The following is a 20,915-nucleotide window of genomic DNA, read 5'->3' on the forward strand; positions in this document are numbered from 1 at the left end:
TTACTGTGACATGGGACATTTAAGAAATGTGATATGAAAGCAGTGCAGCTCTGATGAAAATGTCTCTTGCTGTTTCTCAATAACATTTTTGATATTTGGTTCTTGATTATAAAATGCTTTAAGTATGCTTTCTTCAAAGAGTGTACTTGGAGTACTTAATGTGAAAAACTAGTACAGATGAAGTTAAGGAGTAGTAAAATATGTAGTTAATTCATATCTGTATTTTAAACCTTGTTTCATTTCATTTTGACAGAGGAAAGTATTTTAATATTCTGTTTTGCATAGTCTTCATGTCTAGGTTTGCACTTGATCAATGATAACGCAAGATCAGCCTGATTTTTTACAACCACTTAACTGTGTCCAAATCCAGTGTATTTAGTCAGACAAATAAAAGCCAAAATAGGGGCCTGTTAGTCCTTTTATGTGAAGTTTGGGTATTGCAAATCCTGGGCCAGGACCGTGATAGTGACTTTGATTTGATTTGACTTTCATAGTGACTGTGATTTGAACTGGTTGGGCAGTTGTTTTGTGAGGGGTGGGGTGGGTTGTGGGGTTTTTTTGAACAGTTGAGAAATATCAGTACTGTGTACAAATAACTATATATAGTTAGAGGTCTACATGAAAATAACATACAAATGCAGTGTTACTGTTGAGGGACTTGGATCTCTTGAGACATCCAGACAAACCTTGTTTCTATTCATAGGGCATTTCTTCTGCTTTTGGCTCTGACAGGGGAGAGCTGGTCTAAGGGAACTAGCAAATCATTCCTCAAGCTGCTATGCTGTAAATGTCATAAAGAAGCAGTTCTGGTTTTGTTTCAGCAGAATTTTGTGAACCTCTGCCCAGCTTGGGAGGCACTCTTGAAGAGTCCTACATGTGAGCTGCTTTAAAGAGCTATTTTAAAATGGTTTAGGGAATGGGGTATGGGGAGCAGGAAGATGGTGTTTTTCAAGTGTGGATGATATAAAACTGTACACTACTTCACTTCTGGGTTCACTGTTTTTTATTTTAGTACTCTTTGCCACAGCACTAAAAACATTGGAGTAGTCAGTGGAGTCAAGTGTAATGCAGGGGGTCAAAATAATGATCTTAAGCATTTGCTCCAAGGGTCAAGGCAGATTTAAGCAGTTTGTATCACCCAAAGTCGCCTTTGTAATAGTCCTCTCTTTCTCGACCATGAAACAGCACTTGTCCTGGAAACAGTAAATTCTTGACTTTTGTCTTCTTACCAGCCACCAGTCGGGGGAACATGAACGTATTGAGAAAGCCACTCAGGAGTGGAAGTCAAGGTTGAACAGGGTTTAATCTCACTCCAGGGAGACAAGACTGCTGTTCCTGGCTTGCTCTGCATTTTTAAACTTGTAGCAAGTCATAAGAATCCATTGCTCTGTTCAGTTTGTCCAAAACAATAATTACCTAGACTAACGGAAAACTTACTATCCCAGATGAAAAACACCATAATTAACAGTGTTAATTTATTTCCAATTAATTTCCTACACTGCACATAAACAGAATACAGCTCATCAAAAATTTTATCAGAAATTTATGCTGTATTTTCTGACTGTCCAAAAACATATCACATTGTTCATGTCAAATCACGACTGTATTTTAGAGCATATTTTGTATTATGGATAGATAAAGTTAATGTAGCATAGAATATTTTTTTCAACTACTATCTGGAAGAAGGGGGGGGGGGGGGGAGAGATAAAAAAATTGAACTCCTAAAGATGGCATAAAGATGCTAGCACCACCCAACTTCCTATTCCCCCATTGTTTCTGCAAAATAAATACTGAAAAACAGATGTCTGGAATATAATGAATTTGAATGTTCCCCATAACAAATTGTTGCTTGTAAGCTGGAGAGGGCTTTATGAATTTTACTTTACGATTCACTCTGTTATTACCATAAAAATGGGGAGTTGCACAGAAATGTGTTCAAGAGAAGAACCATTAATATTCTTTACAGCTTGATCTTGTTGGTTCAGATACGAACTGTATGAATTGCAGACTTTTTCCCTTATGTAAAATCTTCAGCTGCTGCCTTTACCGGATTTAGAGATTATTAAAAAAATCGTAATAACAGCTCAGGGAACAGTCGAGAACTGTCTGTCCTATACTGTCTGACCCTGACCAGCTTTCTTCCACGTGTCTTTAAATCTTCATGTAATATAATTCGGAACCAGTTCTGATACATTTTAATGCACCTAATCTCTCTGAGCACAGGGGGTTTTGTGCAGAGCTCTGGGTAGGCAGCTACTGGGACTGCTGGCAATCGACAGTGACTGCAAAATTAAAATAGATCTTTGGGTGTTACAGAAAGTCTTTCATCGCCACAACATTTTCCCTGCAAATTTAAAGCAGCTACAAGTGGAGAGCAGCGCTTGGAGTAGCTCATTCTTATTCTGACTGCAGCTTGCCCTGCAGCATTTCTGCACACTTCATGTTTTTCTATTAGAAATAGCATATTAAAGAGATCCTCTTAAATTTTTTTTGAGGCTTAGAGGACCTCTGTATAGAAAGTGTAGTCTGCTAGACAGAGTAATGGTTTGAGAGTGTAGTTCCTGACTGATGCCGGCTGAGTGAGCCTCAGAAAGTCTCTGCCCAGCCCCTTTACTGACCTGGCTGCTATCTGAAAAATAGACATATAGATGATCGTATTTTATAAATACAACTTTCTCTTAGAATTCTAGAATTAATTTAGTTCTATTGAATTCACTAATGTCCTGCAGCAGAAGGCAGTATCTGCTGTTCCTAACAAATTATCTTGCCAGTGTTGGCTCAACATTATTGTATTTTGATTTTCTCTCTTTTTTCTTTGGGGGGATTCCTAAATTCTGTAGCTACATGAAAAAACAGAGAAGTAGGATTTGATGCAGAAGTCTTCAGAAATATTTCAGTGTGTGGGGGAAAAAAAAAAAAGGTTATTCCAATTCATAGGAGATCTGTAGTGAATATTAAATTGTGAGGGACTTTATCTGAATAACTGTATATATGTTGTAGTTTGATGGTTTTACCCCAAACATCCAAAAAGGATGTGCATGACTATACTAGAAATCTGTATATGTGGATCTTAAATACAGTCATAAGAGTCTTTAGATGGTTTTCCAAACTAGCATCTCAAGAAGAAAGCCCTGACCAGAAAATCTCTTTGTTTCTAATTAACCAAAGTATTACAGCAGCATTTTAAGTCAATTTTAATGCAATGCATTATTCAGGAGATATTCTGGGTGGTTTTTTTCCACATCTTTCATGTGACCAGAGGTTCTGTCTAGGAGACTTTGCATTTTTCTCAGTCTTTCAACTATTGATCAGTTAATTTGCTTGTCAAGATTATAAACAGTGTTAGTTTCAAAAAAAAACCAACCCCCCAAACATACGACTAATTGGTTTTCCCTATAGCTCTCTCCTTTAGATCAGTTGTGATATTTTTTCTCCAAATTTCTTTGCTAGCATTTTTAGTTGAATAAGGTTTTAGCTAGGTCATACTAAACTTCTATTTTATGAGAAACTGGAAAAGTAACAGAGCAAGCGTAAGAAACTGCAGCACTCAATCCCCTGTTCATCTTGTTCCATGTACATGATACATTAATGTTTATTATTTATTTAAATGCTTCAGATAGGTTTGGAACCACAAAGGAAGACAGTCTGCCTTGTGAAGGTTGAAATGTAAAAGACTGGTGCGCTGAGGGCTGCATTTGAAAGCCCAGAGAAAAAGGAAAACAGAGGATTTAAATATATTCAGCCCATAAATATGCTGTTTCTGTTGGGTAGCATGGAAAGAAAAGACTCAAGGAATTTGAATTAGCACATAGTGATGGTATAGAGAAACGGAGCGGGCCAGTATCTCGCTTCATCGCTTGGGTTGTTCCCTGTGCAGACCTGTCCTCTCTTCCGTCCTCCCTGCCAGAGCCCTTTGCTGTTTCCACCTCATCCATCACCTCCCTTTCAGCACTGAAACCAGCTCCCAGGTTCTCAGATAATCAGTTTTGTGCTGGCTTCTCACCACCCTGCATGCCCGAGAGACATTCCCCATAAACATAGACTCCATTACTTCACTGTTTTCCTTAAAATGCCTTTTCCTGCTCTTTGCCTTTACTCTGCACTGTTCTTCGTAGTGGCTAGTCTGCTGGTATGGTGTGACCTCTACCCATGTATATAGATCGCTGTTGTCCCTCATTGCCTTGTGTTTCTTGTCTCTCTGCTATTTCTTTTTCCATACTGTAGGTGCTGCCAGGTAGGAAAGATACAGCATTTTTTGGTGCATGCATGTTGCCTGCAGCAGTGGGATTCAGCTCTGTGACTGAGCTGCCTCGAAGTAAACCGTAGAAGAGATACCTGGAATAATCACACTGGCTAGGATGTGATGGGAAAGCAGCAGAGGAATGAGGCTGCTGGGAAGTGTTTGTAGGCTCTTCTGCTGTTGACAAAGAGGCAAAAGGAGGAAGTAATGGAATATGAGGCTAAATCGATTGTATTCTGTGGGATAAAACTGTGTGGTGTTTGCAGGCAGTGACAGGACATTTAGGGATGATACGGTGGGAAGTGGGATTTTGAGGCATTTAAGGAGGCAGAGAGTTTACATGTTCAACAACTGGCTTGAGCAGGGATTTGAATTATGTTTTAAAGAAAGGTCAGTGTGATAATGAAAGATGTTAAGGAGAAAGGAATTTTGATCAAAAGACATGTAATTTTTAGGGCTTGGATAAGAAACTGTCTCTAAAACAGGTGAGCAGCCGTGCTATGCAGGCTCAGATAAGAGAGATGGGAAACACAAGATCAGGCATCAAAGGTGATCCTGTAAGTGGATGATTTTCTCTGTGACAGAATACATGGTAGTGCTGTCTATTGTAATAGGGAATAAGAGAAAGAGAGGTTTGAAATGTTATTAATAGTTTTCAGTTCCTGACTTGAAGGCAGGATCCTGGAATTGTTTTTTTTTTAATGAATGGCTGGACTTGGGGAAAAGCTAGAGTATATTCAGGGAAAAGATACGGAGTAGGCAGGGAACGAGTGGCTTGAACTCTTAATTAGCTGGTAGTAGACAGATTAAGTTGTGCTCTGCCCCTCTTTTTCTTCCCCCTGTGTTACAGGCCAACAACAAACCGGAGATCGAAGCAGCCCTCTTCCTGGACTGGATGAGACTGGAACCACAGTCCATGGTGTGGCTGCCTGTCTTGCACAGGGTGGCTGCTGCTGAGACCGCCAAACACCAAGCGAAGTGTAACATCTGCAAGGAGTGCCCGATCATTGGATTCAGGTACAAACTTGCTCCCTTTCTATCTATACTACTGCTTGGTAGATCAAGAGCTCTGCTTGTTTCCAGGTGAATCATGTGCTTGATTTTATGCATGTTGTTCAGGGAAAGAATAGCTGTGATGGAACACGGGGGAGAGTGACAGCTAGACTGGGTACAGTGATGCAAGAGCTGAAGAGAACAAAAATCATCTATCAGTTAAGATACGGCCCTTCCTCTGTGTCCCAGTCTTTCTATGCCTCAACCAAAGTATTGGTGGATTGCACAACTAATAAGATTTGTTTTACATTCAGTGTGTCCTGTACATGTGGTTACATTTTCTGAATTAGATCCTAATGAATTGCTTTTTGTCGTGGTATAAAGCAAGGAAGTGCCTTGAAAATTTGCAGACGTGTAAAGCTACATGTGTGTTTCTCAGAGAAAGAATGTTGGTGGTGGAACATTAACCGGGAGTGGGGGAAATGTTGCTGGTCTATTTAAACATCTGGATCAACACCATGGTTACTATGGCAATGAATAAGTCACTGTTGTAAAATGGCTGTGTGTTGGTATGCCTGTTGAGAATCCACTTAACGGCTCAGTAAATACTCACTTTCAATTATGCCTAGACTTGTTTTATCACTTTGCTTTGCAATAGCTGCTTTGTATGGTTTCTGTCCTTTTTATGCAGACTTCTTTTACCATTGGCATTTCTCCTTCTATGGGATCATGTTGTTTACAAAGAGCTTTCTGTAATTTTGTTTCTAAAACCTAGATAGACAAGAGCAGCAAGCGGTACCACATAGTAAAGCCATCATTTTTCTCTAACCTGGGAGAGTATGAACGTTGCTTTTATGCATGTAGTGGAGCAGTGCTTTCTACTATGCAATTTCACAGGCAGTGGGAAATGGAGGAAATAATGAAGGTATTGCTTTGATTTGAATCTGAGTTTTACTTCAGTGAGGCTGTTCCTCTAATCATCTAAATTCTTCTCCCTCTGCTTTTATTCCCCTTCAATATCTTAACTGGGAAATATAAATATTGCTGAGGAAGAGCTAGGGGTGGGATGTGAGTATTTCAACACATCCACAAAGTCTAATTTTTCTGATCCCAGATATGGTTTGTGAACTATGGAATTACTTAATACGGTTTTGTATAAACGGCCAAAGACAAATAGGTGGAGTTGAAAAATGCAGCACTTGGAAAAATCAAAGGATGGCAAGTGAATGGATAGTCTGTAGTGGGCATTGAGAACTTGGGAAGTGGACACTGGAGTTCTGTGTTTGCATCTAATTTTACTTGACTGATCTCATCTGTCTCTTAAATTTATATAACAAATCTACTATCGTGATAGTAGAATCTGTCTGTTGCAAATTTTTTCTCTGTCTTTGCAAGTCATCGAAACTCTATGTACACGACAAAAAGATATTGTACTCGAAGGCTTTTAGAAAGCAAATACTGTGCACCTCAGTGTGTGTAAAACAATGTTCTTTTAAGGTCATTGTGTCTGAATTCCGTCGCCTATTTGGAACAAGACAACCCTTATGCCTCCGGCTCTTTCAAGCACTTCAGCATAGCAGATACAACAGTTAGCTGCTTCACAGAGCTGATGAGTTCAAATAATAGCCTGAACGTGCATCCAGAGTTTTGCATGGATGGAATGCCATACAGGAAAATTGTTTTGATAGAGGTGCTGGGAGGGACAAAACAAATTCCTGCCTTGTGTGCAGCACTTAGGAATTTGCTGGAGTGACTTGTTGAGGAGGGCATTACTTATTTGGATTTTACTTCCTCAGGACATTCTGTGTTAGGAATCATGATGAAGAACAAAGGAACAGAAATCAGCATTATAGAAGCAAAAAGTGTGGTGATGTGGTTTGTATGTTAAGAAGAAATGGTTGTGTAGAAATCTTCACTGTTGCCCAATGCTAAAAATTTTTGTGAAGATTCAGATCTTCGATAAACATTTGAGGCAGCAATACCAGTCCCTCAGTGACAGAGGAGCATTGTCTGGCATTGCACACCATGTGACATCTCAGGGAGAAGAACTTGCACAGAAAACTTGACAAGCAGTTGGGAAGCATTCACATACAAAGCTCTGAAGCCATGATTTTTTTTCCCTCCTCTTTTAGGTACAGAAGTTTAAAGCACTTTAACTATGACATCTGCCAAAGTTGCTTCTTCTCTGGCCGTGTTGCAAAAGGTCATAAAATGCACTATCCCATGGTGGAATACTGCACACCAGTAAGTAGCTGTTTTACTGACCCTTACTATCACTTCTTATGTAGAAAGGAAAAACTTCATTTCCTATATGCAAGGTAATGGAGCATTTGGGTGGCTTTTCTTCTTCCCCCTATAATTTAATCACCTTTTATGTGCTATACATGCCAGCAGTTGCTGATGCCTACCTAGTAAAGGATATTCCAATGATTTGTAATAAATTGAAGTTCATTGTTTGTACAATACTGTGTTGTAATCTATTACTGTGTGCTCATGACTTACCTATGTTCAGTGCCATAATTCAGTTTATGGATTCTGCAGAAAGACGGATTTGTGCGAATACTCATTGGTATCTTAGGTTACAATGTTTTCTCCATATCACTGTGAGATTTTTCTTCCTTTCCTCAAGGAAGGCAAGTTGCCACTTCACTTGTTTTCCCTGCAACGCTGTGATTGAGTTTTTAAGTCCTTACTATTCAGTGATACCTTTGTATTGTATGATCATTTGATGGTACAAAATACCAGGGAAGTTCTCAAGAGTTGAGAGTTAGATTTTATTTCTGAAGACTGGAAGCCAGGGTGTTCAATGCAGATGTGCTGCATTGATGTGTGGTGAGGGTCTTCACCCTTGTTTCACAGCTCTCAAAGGGATTGCTTTTGCGTAAACATTTCTTTCATACCAGACAGCTTGCAAAGGAAATTTCATGTTACTCTCTTGGTGTGCTCCTTTTGGCCACTTGTGACAGGCACAGAGGGGCATAAATTAGGGGACTCTCAAGTCATCCTTCCATTACGGAGCACGACTGAGCTTTCAACTGCCTTTGCTATTGTTTGTGGTCGTCTTGAAGCAGTGCACTCTCTGGTTGTCATTTCCTGGTGTGATGGGACAGTCCCTAATCTTGTACTTTCATCTGCTGGTCAAATACAAATGGTGAAAATAAAGCATCAAAATTATACATGGGCTAGCCTCATAAAATTATATAAATGGTCTCTACATCTTCATCCAGACGTAAAGGCAGGGCCAAAATGCAGTAAAACTGCAGCTTTTCTTAGAAATTTAGGAGAGAGGGAAAAAGTCATTCTCTTAAAATACTATAGTAAAACAAAACCAATCTATGAACTTTTACTTAAATGGCAAGTATTTAATCTGAATCTCTGCAAGGGCAACTAATGTGCATTTACTAGCTCTTTGTTGGTATTCATTGGCTGCTGTTTTTCAGTGTTGTTCCCCAAGGGGTGAGGTTACTGGATTTGCCTGAACTGCTGCACAAGTGGGAGGGAAGTGCTGGCACTGACTGCCTGGGCAGGTCTGAACAGCCTTCTCCATCGCAGGCATTCCTAGAGCAGACTCTCATGATCCCAGTCATAGGCAGAGCAACCAACTGACCGACTGCATTGGAGCATTCTTTCCAGCTCTAGCTGAATACTCCCTTGATGAATTTGCTACGGTTTTGTTCTGCTTTTTGCCGCTCTTGCTAATAAGTGATATGGGAGATTCGTGAGTGGTGCATAGAGTGCACAAACCAACATCTTGCTACTATTTTCTTAACCTGTTTTCTAGGATGTGTTTTGAGGAGAGAGAATCAAAAAAGGGTTGTGAGACACCCCCACAGACTGCAGCAACTCACTGCTACATGGGATCCAGCAGGTTTCTGTTCTCCCTAAAAATTCATGTTACTAATAGACAAACACAGTTGTGAACAGAAAACCTGCAACCACATCCAGATTGCTGGATCAGAATAAAGAACCATTCACGGCCAGTACATTTTTTTGTGAATCCTGAACTCCAGCAGCCCGTGTTAATGTGCCGTGCCTGGCTGCACTAGCAGCCAGTTGAATTAGAGAAGGATTAACTTGGGGGCCGGGGGGGGGGGGGGGGGGGGGGGAAGTGAATGTGACACACAGCAAGCCCAGATCTTTTTTGTGTTGCTGCTATTGAAAAAGTAAACCCAAGTGCTGTGTGACTGTGCAAGACATCCACTGAAGCTATCATGTCTAGTGTGTAAATGTTTTCTAGATGAATGAAAAGGGGTCTGCAGGTGACAGAGCATTTTTTCCTCTTCCTCCAGACAAATCTCTCGCCTTAAAATGCATTTTGGCAGACTGAAGACGTGATGCCTTCTTTGATATATCTTTGCAATAGCTAGACGTGCACAATGAAATGTTTTGATATTTTTATTCCCCCTCCCTCTTACTTCCAGGAAATTTTGAAGCACTGCAGTCTTCAATTCTACTTAGGGGATATTTGAGAACTCATGCTAAATATCTGAGGGATGTGCTAACTTTTTCTATCCTGCAGAAGGCTGAAGCAGAATAAGGGCAGGGCAGTTCCCTACTTCTCATTTAGACAGAAAAATTGCAACAATTATTCCTGAAAGCAACATGGCTCTATTTATTGTTCAAAGAGAGATGAATTTTAAAGGGTTTCAAATAAAGCATAGAAGACAACTTCTAGTCTGGGATTTGAATGTAGGATCATTTTTCGGTTCAGGTTTAATGATCAGTGACACACCAGCATAAAAAACACATTGTTAGAAGGAAGCATGTCAAACTGAGGTACCTGTCTACAACTAGCGTTTACAGTCGAGGCTGAGGTCTGGGGTGGGGGTTTGGCAAGGCACTTTCTTAAACGAGACTAGGAAAAGTCAGATGGTAGTATTTCTTATGAAATAGTTTTGGTTTCAGAATAGTTTTGATACATGTTCAACCCAGATGTCTATGTATTGCTATGATTTAAGAGAGCTGGGATGCTGAAACTCCACTGTTTCTTCCTCGTAAACCTGTTCTGATGATAATTTTGTTTTGGATTCTTTTACTCTGAAAATCATGTGTAATAAAACATCTGTGGACTAAATCAGATCGTTTGGCTGAAAATAGCTTCAGTTTATCATCTTGTCCATGTAATAATCACATTTTGCTTGCCTTTCTTGTGCTCCTTGAACATTTTTTAAATGGCAGTTGGATCGTATGTATGAGAAGTGCCTCATGCTTCTAGTTGTCATTAGAAGACATATTTCTTCTTGGGTTTCTTGTGCTACCAGATAGATTGGGATGTTGTGGTGCAAGCACACCATTTTCCTGTTTGGTTGTCATGAGGTTCAGGGGAGCAAGGCTGGGGTAACAGCCCCAAGAAGGTCGAAGCGAAAAATGTTTTATTGGTAATGATACCTGAAAACACTTAATCCAGATCAGTCAAATGCAATGGAAAGTGTTCACAGCGTTGACCACAGACAAGGCAGGAATGGTTATAATGGTTATAAATGACACAAGTGAACAAACTGGACAGAAAGCTATGCTTAATCCATTTATACCGAGACTAAACGTTAAAAGTTTTTCTCTGTTCCCAGCTGATGTGCTCTGTGTGCTCTCCAGATGCCAACCTGGTTAGGAGCTCTCCTAGCAGGCACTGCAAATGGCATTCAGCAGAGGGAGTTCCCTCCTGCTGGAGCATGCGAGGCCACCTCAGTAAATCCCCTTTCTGGAGTCCTCTGAGTCGCCTGGGCATACTTAATCCCTCCCTTCCCCAAAATGCCTTTACTTCTGATGTGTTGAGGGAGTCATAATTAATGCTGTCAAGCAGTTTCTTGAAAATACGGATGCTGCTATACTGACTGGTGTGTTCTGCTATGTCACTTCTCTGCCAGTCATTGCTCACACTGAATTTACCTACCAGACAGCCTGATCGGAAAGAGAGCCAAATTCTTTCCAGTTTTACGTGAAGCATATAGGTGTCATCAGTACAGGGATAAGATTTGTGCTTTCTGTTAATGCATTTCAGTCTTTCTGCAGATTATTTTTCAGGGCATCCTTAATATTTCTACCCCAGCAATCATTAAAAATATATACAACTGTGTTTCAGCAGCTCTGTGAAGGTTGGCTTGACTGATAGGTCTCAGCACCTCCTTCCTCTAAATAGAAGGCATAGAACTCATTAAAAAATGCCAGAAAGATTAACTTTTACCTCATTTCTTTCCTTCAAATTAGATACACTGGAGAAGCAATATCGTTATGTGGGTCAGGAAGAACTTAATTTACTGTAGAAGAGCAGTATTTCAGAGTAGAGTGTCTCTGCAATGTGCAGAGAAAGGAGTGCAGCCTGAGTAAAGTAACGAAATCTTCCATTAAAATTCTTCAGAAAATCTCCCAGCTCTTAATCAGACTCGCAAGAAGTCTTGCGTCTTCCCAGCAGACATCCTTTGAACTCTTCCTGGCTCATTCTGGTCTTTAGGAAACTATTTCCTCTTTGCGCTCCTCTGCTGGTCTCTACGGCAGCAAGGAAAGCCAACTGCAGGCAAGGGAGTAGAAAACCTTGTGCAAATTGTACTCTCCTCGGGGTATTGATTTTAAATGCCTGCTAGCTTCAGATTAAACAGGTGCAAGAAGAAATAACTGATCTAAGAGCCTTCAGCAGTTCTCACCTGCTTCTTGTTTCCCTTTGATCAAAATATTAATGGCAGAGGAGGCTGAGAAGGGAAACTGGAAAGAAAATGTACCAAGAGTATGGGTCTGACTTCTGTAGACTGAAAAGTTCATGAGATACAGATGATGATCGTGTGGTAAAAGTCAGATCCAGCCAGTGGAGAAGCTAGCTGGACACACAGACTGGCAGTGTATCCTCCATTACAGCCATTTTTGTGCTGAACAAAAAGCAGGCAGAGAGTGCCTCGAGCCAGATGAGGAAATGACAGATTCTTGTCTAATTATTGCTTGTCCTCTCGAGATCACCTGAGATGAGGCATGAGCCTGTCAGGGCGTTTCGGAGCTTCTGTTTTTCCTCCTTCCTCCCCACTATCTGTGTTGCTTTGTGGTATAGTATATTGTGAGGTGATGGCAATAAATAAGTAAAATTTGTGGTTCTGGAGGTCAAGCCATTGGCAGCTCTGCTTGATGTGGCCACAGCTCTTCCAAATGACCCAGCAAAGGAAGAGGCAACCAAAAAAATCTTAATAACCTCATGAAAGATGATTTCATTGTGATTTGTGGCTTTCAGACAACTTCAGGAGAAGACGTCCGTGACTTTGCCAAGGTACTAAAAAACAAATTTCGAACAAAAAGATATTTTGCAAAGCACCCACGAATGGGCTACCTGCCTGTGCAAACTGTCTTGGAGGGAGACAACATGGAAACGTGAGTAGCTCTAAAGTGTCTAAGTAGCAATTGGTTTGGTATGCTCTTTGAGGTCCCCAGCTGGTGCCAACTCCCTTCACTTCCCAAATGCATAAAGCCTCTTTATTTCTTTCATTTCTGTTAACCTTGGCTGGCAGGAACACACAAGCTGGGATTCCAATTGCCATTGCCTTTATCTGTTTTCACCTGTCCTTACACAGGAACTTCAGTTAGTAAAAGAAAAATACTTACCATCTTACTGACAGCCTTATAAACTTCTAAGTTTGATATGGCAATTTGGAGACTAATGATCTGTTCATTAAATTTTTATTTTCTTCCAAATGGGTATCTTTCCGTGGTTTTATTTTTTTAATTAGGCTACTGTGTTTGCAAGCTTCCCAGCTGATTTCTTCTTTCCTCACCCTATAAATTTAATCTTATTAAATGGCTTTGATGTCTTTATGGGGAAAAAAAGCAATAATGAAGCACATGGAGAAATTAATGAGTTAACCCAGTTCCCTTTGGTTTTTTTTTTACAAGTTTAATCAGTTGTTTAATGGCAATTGCACGCAGCTTGTGCTCGCGCTCTCGCTCTCTCTCTTTTTTAATTTTAGATTTCAGGTTTTTTTCTCACTTTTTGGTTGGTTGCTCTTCACATTCATGTTGGTCTGTTGGATTTCTGTTTTTTAGTTGTTGTGATTTATCTTTTTTTTAAACTTTTCTGTAATTATTTTGCTGCTGAGTTTCTTCTGCCTCTCTCTTCACCTCCTCATTTTTTGTCTTGCAGTCCTGTTACTCTGATCAACTTCTGGCCAGTAGATTCTGCGTGAGTACTTTTGCTGAAGTGTGCTGCTGCTGCTACTGCTGCTGCGTTCCCTCACTTTTTTTTGTTTGTTTCTTTGTTTAGTTTTACATAAGTTCATTTTCTTCTTTCTTTATGATTGTTTTCTTTGGTGCACTCTCTGAAGGAATGTTTTGATCCCAAATGAGTAGAATGGGATAAATACAGGAATTCCCAGCAATCCCGGACTGTGTACTTTATACTCTTTCTGGAGTATGTATTTTTATCGAATTAACAGGGATTTTGGTGCAGTCCTACTAATGCTTATGAGAGTTTGTCGTTTAAAAGCCTGTGTTTCTGAATAAGTGTCGATCCCTCTGAATGTATACTAAATGCTTTTTGAAAGAGAAGTTGAACTTGATGGATTTAATTCAGTTTCAGGAATTATGTCGTTTTGTAGATAAAGCTTAATTTGGTTTTCTACGCAACTGCACACTCATGTGCCCCAGTTAATCCAAAGCTCACTGGATATTTTATTACGGTTTTTTAGCTACAGTAAGATTTGTGAAAGCAGGTTGAAATGAGGAAATGTTTACTATATTTTTTTCAGAAGTTTAAAAAGCAGGATTTTTCAGCTATGAAAATGGATTTTCATTCTTGCATCATTCCTGCACGTGCATTGTCTTACCGTTGTAGTAATACCCTCAGCATAAACTAAAGATACATATACTTAACAGTTGTGGCATTTGCTAGTACTAGTGGTACATGGATGATTTTAGAATAATGTTAAATAAGGATTATTTCTAACTCACATATTGATAACTAATGAGAAACTAATAAATAGAATTTTATATATTTCTATATGGTGAAATGTATATGGCTTGCACCTTCATTGAATTTTTGGTAGAATAAACAATAGTGAAATGTACACATTGTAATATCGATTTATAATTTTCATTTGGAGCACAAATCATTGGGAAGTTAAGTAAAGTGCTCTACCTCTACAAACACAGCTAGTACTGCAAACCTCATATGGTTGAGGATTCACTCACAGAAAATGCCAGAAGGCTGGAGCCAGACACAAATAGAGGGCCTTTGAGCTTTAGGATGCACTTTTGTTTATAAATGCATCTGGGGATGATTGCAGCATACTATATAATCAACTGTGGATCTAGATTTCTTACCCTTTAGAGCAATTACAAAGTTAAAAGTAACATTTAAAGAAAGCTTGGATAATACGGAAAGCCATTGCTGTGTCTGACGTAACATGAAATTAAGCTGCCATAACATGCTTAATTCTAGTTACTTACCATAGTAACATCATGGTATGCCTACACCAGTAGCTTTACACCAAAGGTTTGGTGTCATATACTACACGGAATTTAACTCACTTAAGAAAACATGAGAAATACTGAGCAGTAGAATTTGCACAGAGAAGTTGCACCTTTTATCAGACCTACTCAGGTATCTTCCTGAAAGCAGAAAATTAAGAAATTAATAGTGGCTGTGAAGAATTGCTCTTCATTTTTTCTGCTAACTTTGTTCCTTTCCTTTGTGCTAGAACACCAGGCTTAGAACACAAGTTACTGAGCTACCCAGGTGTAAAGCTGTTTCTCAGTTACCGGACTGATTTCAACTTTGACAGTCAAACCTCTTATTCTGATTATCATAAAACTTTCCCATGTTTTCTAAAATCTTGTCTTTTTCTGGTGCTTTCATGCCAGTTTTCTTAGTAATCTTCAAAGTACTCCAGAAGATCATAACCTGGCAGTGTTTAGCAACTCTAGCACTATCCTGACATCAACATGTAGTATACATGTTTATAAATACATAGGTATATATATTTTTTGGTAGATTAGTGATTCTGACTGCTTCATTATCCAATATTTTGCACAGATACTCTGCTTGCCAGGCATTAAAAGGCCAGCTCACACTTTTTGTGAGAATGTGTGTCTATTTAAATTAGACTGTGGGCTGTCAGTGGCACAAATACAATTTACTTAATTCTGCACTTGCAAAGCATCCGCTGAAATGCTGAATAGCAAGAGAAGTGCCCTCATCCTCCCAGCCAGGTCTCTGGGGGTGCAGGGAATGGCAGGAGGTGGTATTTGCTACTCGATCACCACTTGACTGGAATTCTCCAGGCTGTTTCTTCAGACCCCAGCTTGAGCAATGCAGCTGTGGAGCCCTTGTAAAAGGGATGGTTATCTTGGATAAATATTGTCTGTATCTCTCAGCCTTCTTGCTGACTGCTTAAATTGATTAGGTGGGCTGAGTATGTGCGCTCAGGAAGGAAGGACAGTGAGCTCTAGCACAGATGGTCACCTAAGAGTATGTCTACACAACAGCCTGCAATGCAGCATAGTCATTCTCAAGCTTGCTCAGATACTGGCAGAAGTGTGCCTCTGAGCAGCTAAATTCAACACAAAGACTGCAGTGCTTCTCAAAAGCTTTGCTTTCTTAAGCAAACTTTTAAAAAGCTGTTTGAGGTAGATCTCCATTGCAGTATGTTCTGAAGTGGAGACAAATCTGGAAATGTAGCCTCATCCCCTTCCTTGATGTTGATGGAGAGACAATATCAGCTTCAACAAGTTACACAGCACTGTGTTATCTTTGAAATATATATATATGTAGATATATTACACACCTTGTTCACTTCTGAAGTTGAAACTTAGTTTCAAGGCAGAAAGTATGCTATCATGCAGTCAGGCCCATCTTTTGCCTCGCACTACTGCCAAAAGGGGCATCTCTTAATTGCCCAGTTGATCCCAACCAGGTGCTGTCCCTTCCCTTTCTACTGGTACAAATACACGTGCAATGCCAGGGTAAGAGGGACTAGGAGAATGATACAGCTCAAAACTAAAGCTGCTTTTACACAGATTTCCTAGTCTACGCACAGTATTAGCAGCAACATCTCTGTGTGCATTGAAACCAAAATCTCTTCTTTCATTGATAGTACCCGCTTAGACCAGCTTAATACCTACTATAGGTGAAACAAATAAAAAACGGGGATAGCATCGCTTTATCAGAATACTGTTGTTATCTTGCTCCGTAATCCACTGCTCTATATAAATTGCATCCTTTTCCCATCCCGTCAGTGTAGATGTTCTTACACAGAATAGGATATCATATTGCAGAGAAGCAATTGCCCATCCGCATGAATCTTTGTGGCACCGAGGAGCTCTGTGAACTGAGTATTTATCCTCTGGTGTGGTGTGGTAATGTTTGAATGCGGGTAAAAGTACAGTCGGAGGCCAAAGCTCATTTCAAACAAAATGAGATTTGTGATATTTGGCCTGTAATGTCTTCAAGAGAAAAACTTTGCTGTTCTGTGAGAACAGACATAAATAATGATGAATTTTGTGTATCTAGCATACAGCTCTGAATTTGGAAGGATCTTCATTTTCTAGAGCCCTTTGCAGACTGATTAGAAAACTGGAATATGACCCATCTAGTAGATTTACTGCAGAATTATCAAACTCCTAGAACAGGAACATTAAGAACTACAAGATTATTACAGTTTTGGTTTATAACGAGTAAATACAAAACTTATCTGCTCTTGTGATGCTGTGCAGTCCCCATTGGGCAGACTCAGCCTGAACCACAGTATCCAACAATTTAAAATGGGGGGAAAGTCCTTCTTTGGTCAGGAGTTCCAGAAGGAGAGTCTTCAGAGGCAGAATAAAGAGAAGTTGAGATTTAGCTAAAATATGAGATTGTCATACAATTTGGGAAGCTGTATCATTTTTTGTTAATCCAGCACCTCCTGATACATGTAGCTTGGCAAAATCCTACACGGCAGCAAAGGGTGCTCTTTGAACTGCATAGGCAACATAATTCGATGGTGACGTTTGCCAGAGTTGAGGCTGTAATAAACAATACTCCAATTGATGAGAAAAGTCCCATGAATTGTTTTCATCAACAAAAAAGTGAAGAGGACCTCATACCATCTAATTTGTCAGGCAGAAAACCCAAAATAGTTGACAGTGTCCTCCTGTATAACACACTGATCTGTGGTTCAGATTCCAACTCTGGAAAAAAGCTAGGCAAAATCATCAGTGTTTGCAGTGTGTTATTAAAGACTTGTTTCAGACTTTTTATGTTTCTTGTATTTATTTCTAGTTGTTCGTGGAGTAGTCCTTTAAAGGCTTTTTTAAGTGGGATGTGCTGGAAGCAGGCACTGGAGCAGGGTGGGAGGCAGAGAAGAGGTTCCCAGCAGGTCTTTTGCAGCCGATGAAGGGCTGCATGTGAAGTAGTATTACCAATGAAGGAGGCAGGTGTGAAGGGAAAACCAGGGCAAAAGGTCTTCTATAAATCCTTTGGAAAAGGGTTCTTTGGGGGTTGGTGTGAAGAAGAGTTGTTGCAACAGATGGATTGCAAAATGGTCAAAATCCCCAGTGTGGTACCAGAAAACATTGCACCGATGGCTTGAGGAGGCACACACAGCACCTGGAGTTGTAACTTGCTGTTTATCAAACGTAGCGTAAGCATAAGGCATAGAGATGTGAGGGTATAGGCATAGCTAAGTGTCTTTTTACTTTTAAGGGGGTATTGTTTGTGATTAATCAGTGTTTTCTGCCTTATAGGCCTGCCTCGTCCCCTCAGCTTTCACATGATGATACTCATTCACGCATTGAACATTATGCTAGCAGGTATGAGACCAGCTGGACATTAGGCAGATCTTTCTCTAAACAATCATTTTAAAAAATAAAAACCCCAAAGGCTAGCTGCTGCCTGAGCTCTTCTTAAAGAAACATAGGGTTTGGGGTTTTGCTTTCCAGGCTCTGGGATGCAGAGCATCGTCCATGATTGCTGTTAACCGGCCTGCCAACTAACTCGCATGCCAGAGCATGTATGTGGTCAGAAGCATCTGTTAGGTCCTGTGGGGTCTTTGTTAAGCTGTGTACTCAGGTTACTGACTTTTAATAGGGCCTGTTGTGATAGAACAAGGGGTACTGATTTTAAACTAAAAGAGAGTAGATTCAGACTAGATAGGAGAAGGAATTTTTTTGTGATGGGGGTGGTGAAACACTGGAACGGGTTGCTCAGAGAGGTGATAGATGCCACATCCCTGCAAACATTCAAGGTTAGGCTGGATGGGGCTCTGAGCAACCTGATGTAGTTGAAGATGCAGAGGGGTTGGACTAGATGACCTTTAAAGGTCCCTTCCAACCCAAACCATTCTATGATTCTGCATAGGGTTTTGTTTTTAATATGTGCCCTGGTGTAATCATACAAATCAGAAGAGCCGAAACCTCCAAACTCTATGTGAATCTCAAGTGCCATTTTAATGTTAAGTAATTCACCTTGTGGAATACCACAAATGGGATTTTTCCTTGATTTGGAGGATTAAAATAGTGGTGTATTGCCACTTTAGTTCACTTGTCTGCTTTCATACTGCTCTTAAGAATCAAAAAGTGGGTTAATTGCACAAATAAGAATTTTTTTTTTTACCAGGCAAGCAAATTTGCAAGGGTTGAGGTAATGAAAAATAGTTATTGCAGCCTCCTCTTTCTCTCCCCCAAAATCACTTGATCAGTAGAGGTATTTCTGAATTATGCAGGACATTTAGGAGGGGCTGAGTGTTGAAAACCAATGAGAAATGACTGATCGTTACAGTTCTGATGATGACGTTGCCAGGTACAAAGCAATTTGTCTAATCCCCTGGCATCTTAAAGCCTTCTTTGATTGTGGAATTAATTAATCGTGAAGAGTGGAATGCAACCTCAGAGAAAGGGTTGAAAACAGAAGTGAGTTTTAGACAGGTCATTGTAACAAATAAACAATCCTTTGTGATAGCTTATTGCAAAACTTTTTGGTAGTCAACAGTGAGTGTAAATTAATTTGAGTTTCAAATTCATCAAAAACATCATGCTCTTTAATTCTTTCAGGAATGTTAGAGCAAATAAAGTTTCTGGAAAACATAATTGATTCTAATGAGTCTTGTTTATTTTTCCACAGGCTAGCAGAAATGGAGAACACCAATGGTTCTTATCTAAATGACAGTATTTCACCTAATGAGAGCATGTAAGTAGGCTGTCTTAATATTTTTGACATGTGTTTTCTTGTGAAGGTTAATAACTTCTAATGAAATTCTGTAGTGCTGAATTTGCTTGGCCATGTATCACGTCTTGTTCAGTTTAATGATGAACTCATGCTCTTTCAGTTTGTATTGTAAATGCCTAGATTCCTGGCTTATAGCTTAATACCAAATTTATGCAACAGATGATTGATACCTTCAGAAATAAAATTACTGATTTCTTCCAAGGAATTACTGACTTATTCTCATATTGGAAAAAATGTTCATCATCTGATGTGTTTAAAGGGTGAAGATAAAAAGATAACCCTTTTATCTGTACTGCGAACTTAATCATGGTTAAATTGCTGTAAGCTGGTAAATGTTGTGGGCAAAGTGTCATTCAGAAGTTTAGTGGGCCTTTGTTCGACAAATACCCAAAATATATTGCAAATGTAAGCCAGGAGGGACTCATCATGAAGTATTAGAAGTAGTAAACTTTAAATTGGACAGATCACTGACAAGCATTCATTGTACTACTTCACATTTAAAGTAATAAATAAAAATTTTCATTTTTAAAAAGTATTTCAATCTAATGTCACACCGAGACCTTTTTGTGGTTTTCTGGCACAATAATATATTTCTCCTTTCTCACAATTTTCTTGATCTTGTTTATGCTCTGAATGAAAGGACATATAACTAGAAAACTGTGAGTAATGTTTCTAAAAGCAGGATAGGAGCACATAAGTCATTGTCGTGCTTGAAAATTTGGTGTGAGTTAATGAACTGTGTAGGAGAGGCCATAGCACAGATTCTAAATCAATCAAATACGAAAAAAACTCAAATCCCAACTTCTCTATAAGTGTTTTTTTCTGTTCTACATAATCTCATCCTTACCACAGTTTAAGGTGTGGATTTTTTTGAAAATTCAGGCAGAATCTTCTCTTTATTAAATTTGTAGCATTCCTTTAAAGCACAGTACTCTGGCCAGTTTTAATTCACTTAAACTGAGATTCCAAATCACTAGTATTTTATAAGGTTAGTTGCGAGCCTGTGAGATTTTTTTGACAGTAATAAGTTTCTCTTTTGGCGTGGTAGGATTGCTACCTCCCAACTTTGAAAGAAAATCCCTTGTACAACCCAAGTACGTTGTTATAATCTATTGCTTCGAAAAGGAGAAAGTTCAAATGACACCTCAAAACTAATGTATACACAATGTCAGTATAGTTTCACTCAGTTAATGAAAACTTTGTTTCCAAGCCCTATGTTAATTTTGTATTGTTATGGATGTAGTAACACTATTATATATGGATTTTTACTTTAGTGTCATTAGTCACAAAACATACATAAGCAGTATCTTTTGTATTACACTTTGGTCTTACTGTTCAATTCATTCTTTGGTTAATTGAAAGTTGTATTAAATGATTCAGTTAATAAATTAACTACTGACTGTCCAGTTTGTTACTCATTTGGTACTATTAAAATGAGAATAAATCTGTGCATTCTGAATTTTGGAAGAAATATGATCCAGATACAAATTGCAGAAAAGTCAAGTTTCA

General features: G+C 39.3%; 1 protein-coding gene across 14 annotated transcripts in view; it reads left to right on the forward strand.

Moving 5' to 3' along the window:
- Nucleotides 1-20,915, forward strand: part of DMD (dystrophin) — a 1,208,865-nt gene that overhangs the window by 1,157,278 nt on the left and 30,672 nt on the right. For 9 of the 14 annotated variants that reach the window (XM_074905425.1, XM_074905436.1, XM_074905471.1 and 6 more), the window contains 6 exons: nucleotides 5,091-5,257; nucleotides 7,366-7,477; nucleotides 12,444-12,580; nucleotides 13,347-13,385; nucleotides 17,927-17,992; nucleotides 19,302-19,367. In XM_074905425.1, the coding sequence (XP_074761526.1) occupies nucleotides 5,091-5,257; nucleotides 7,366-7,477; nucleotides 12,444-12,580; nucleotides 13,347-13,385; nucleotides 17,927-17,992; nucleotides 19,302-19,367 (587 nt within the window). Of the gene's footprint in view, nucleotides 1-5,090; nucleotides 5,258-7,365; nucleotides 7,478-12,443; nucleotides 12,585-13,346; nucleotides 13,386-17,926; nucleotides 17,993-19,301; nucleotides 19,368-20,915 lie in introns of those variants that run through there. The other 5 variants (XM_074905445.1, XM_074905532.1, XM_074905515.1 and 2 more) reach the window with 3 other exon arrangements.

The sequence above is a fragment of the Athene noctua genome, chromosome 1 (genome assembly GCF_965140245.1).
Source record: "Athene noctua chromosome 1, bAthNoc1.hap1.1, whole genome shotgun sequence".
NCBI classification, from domain to species: Eukaryota; Metazoa; Chordata; class Aves; order Strigiformes; family Strigidae; genus Athene; species Athene noctua.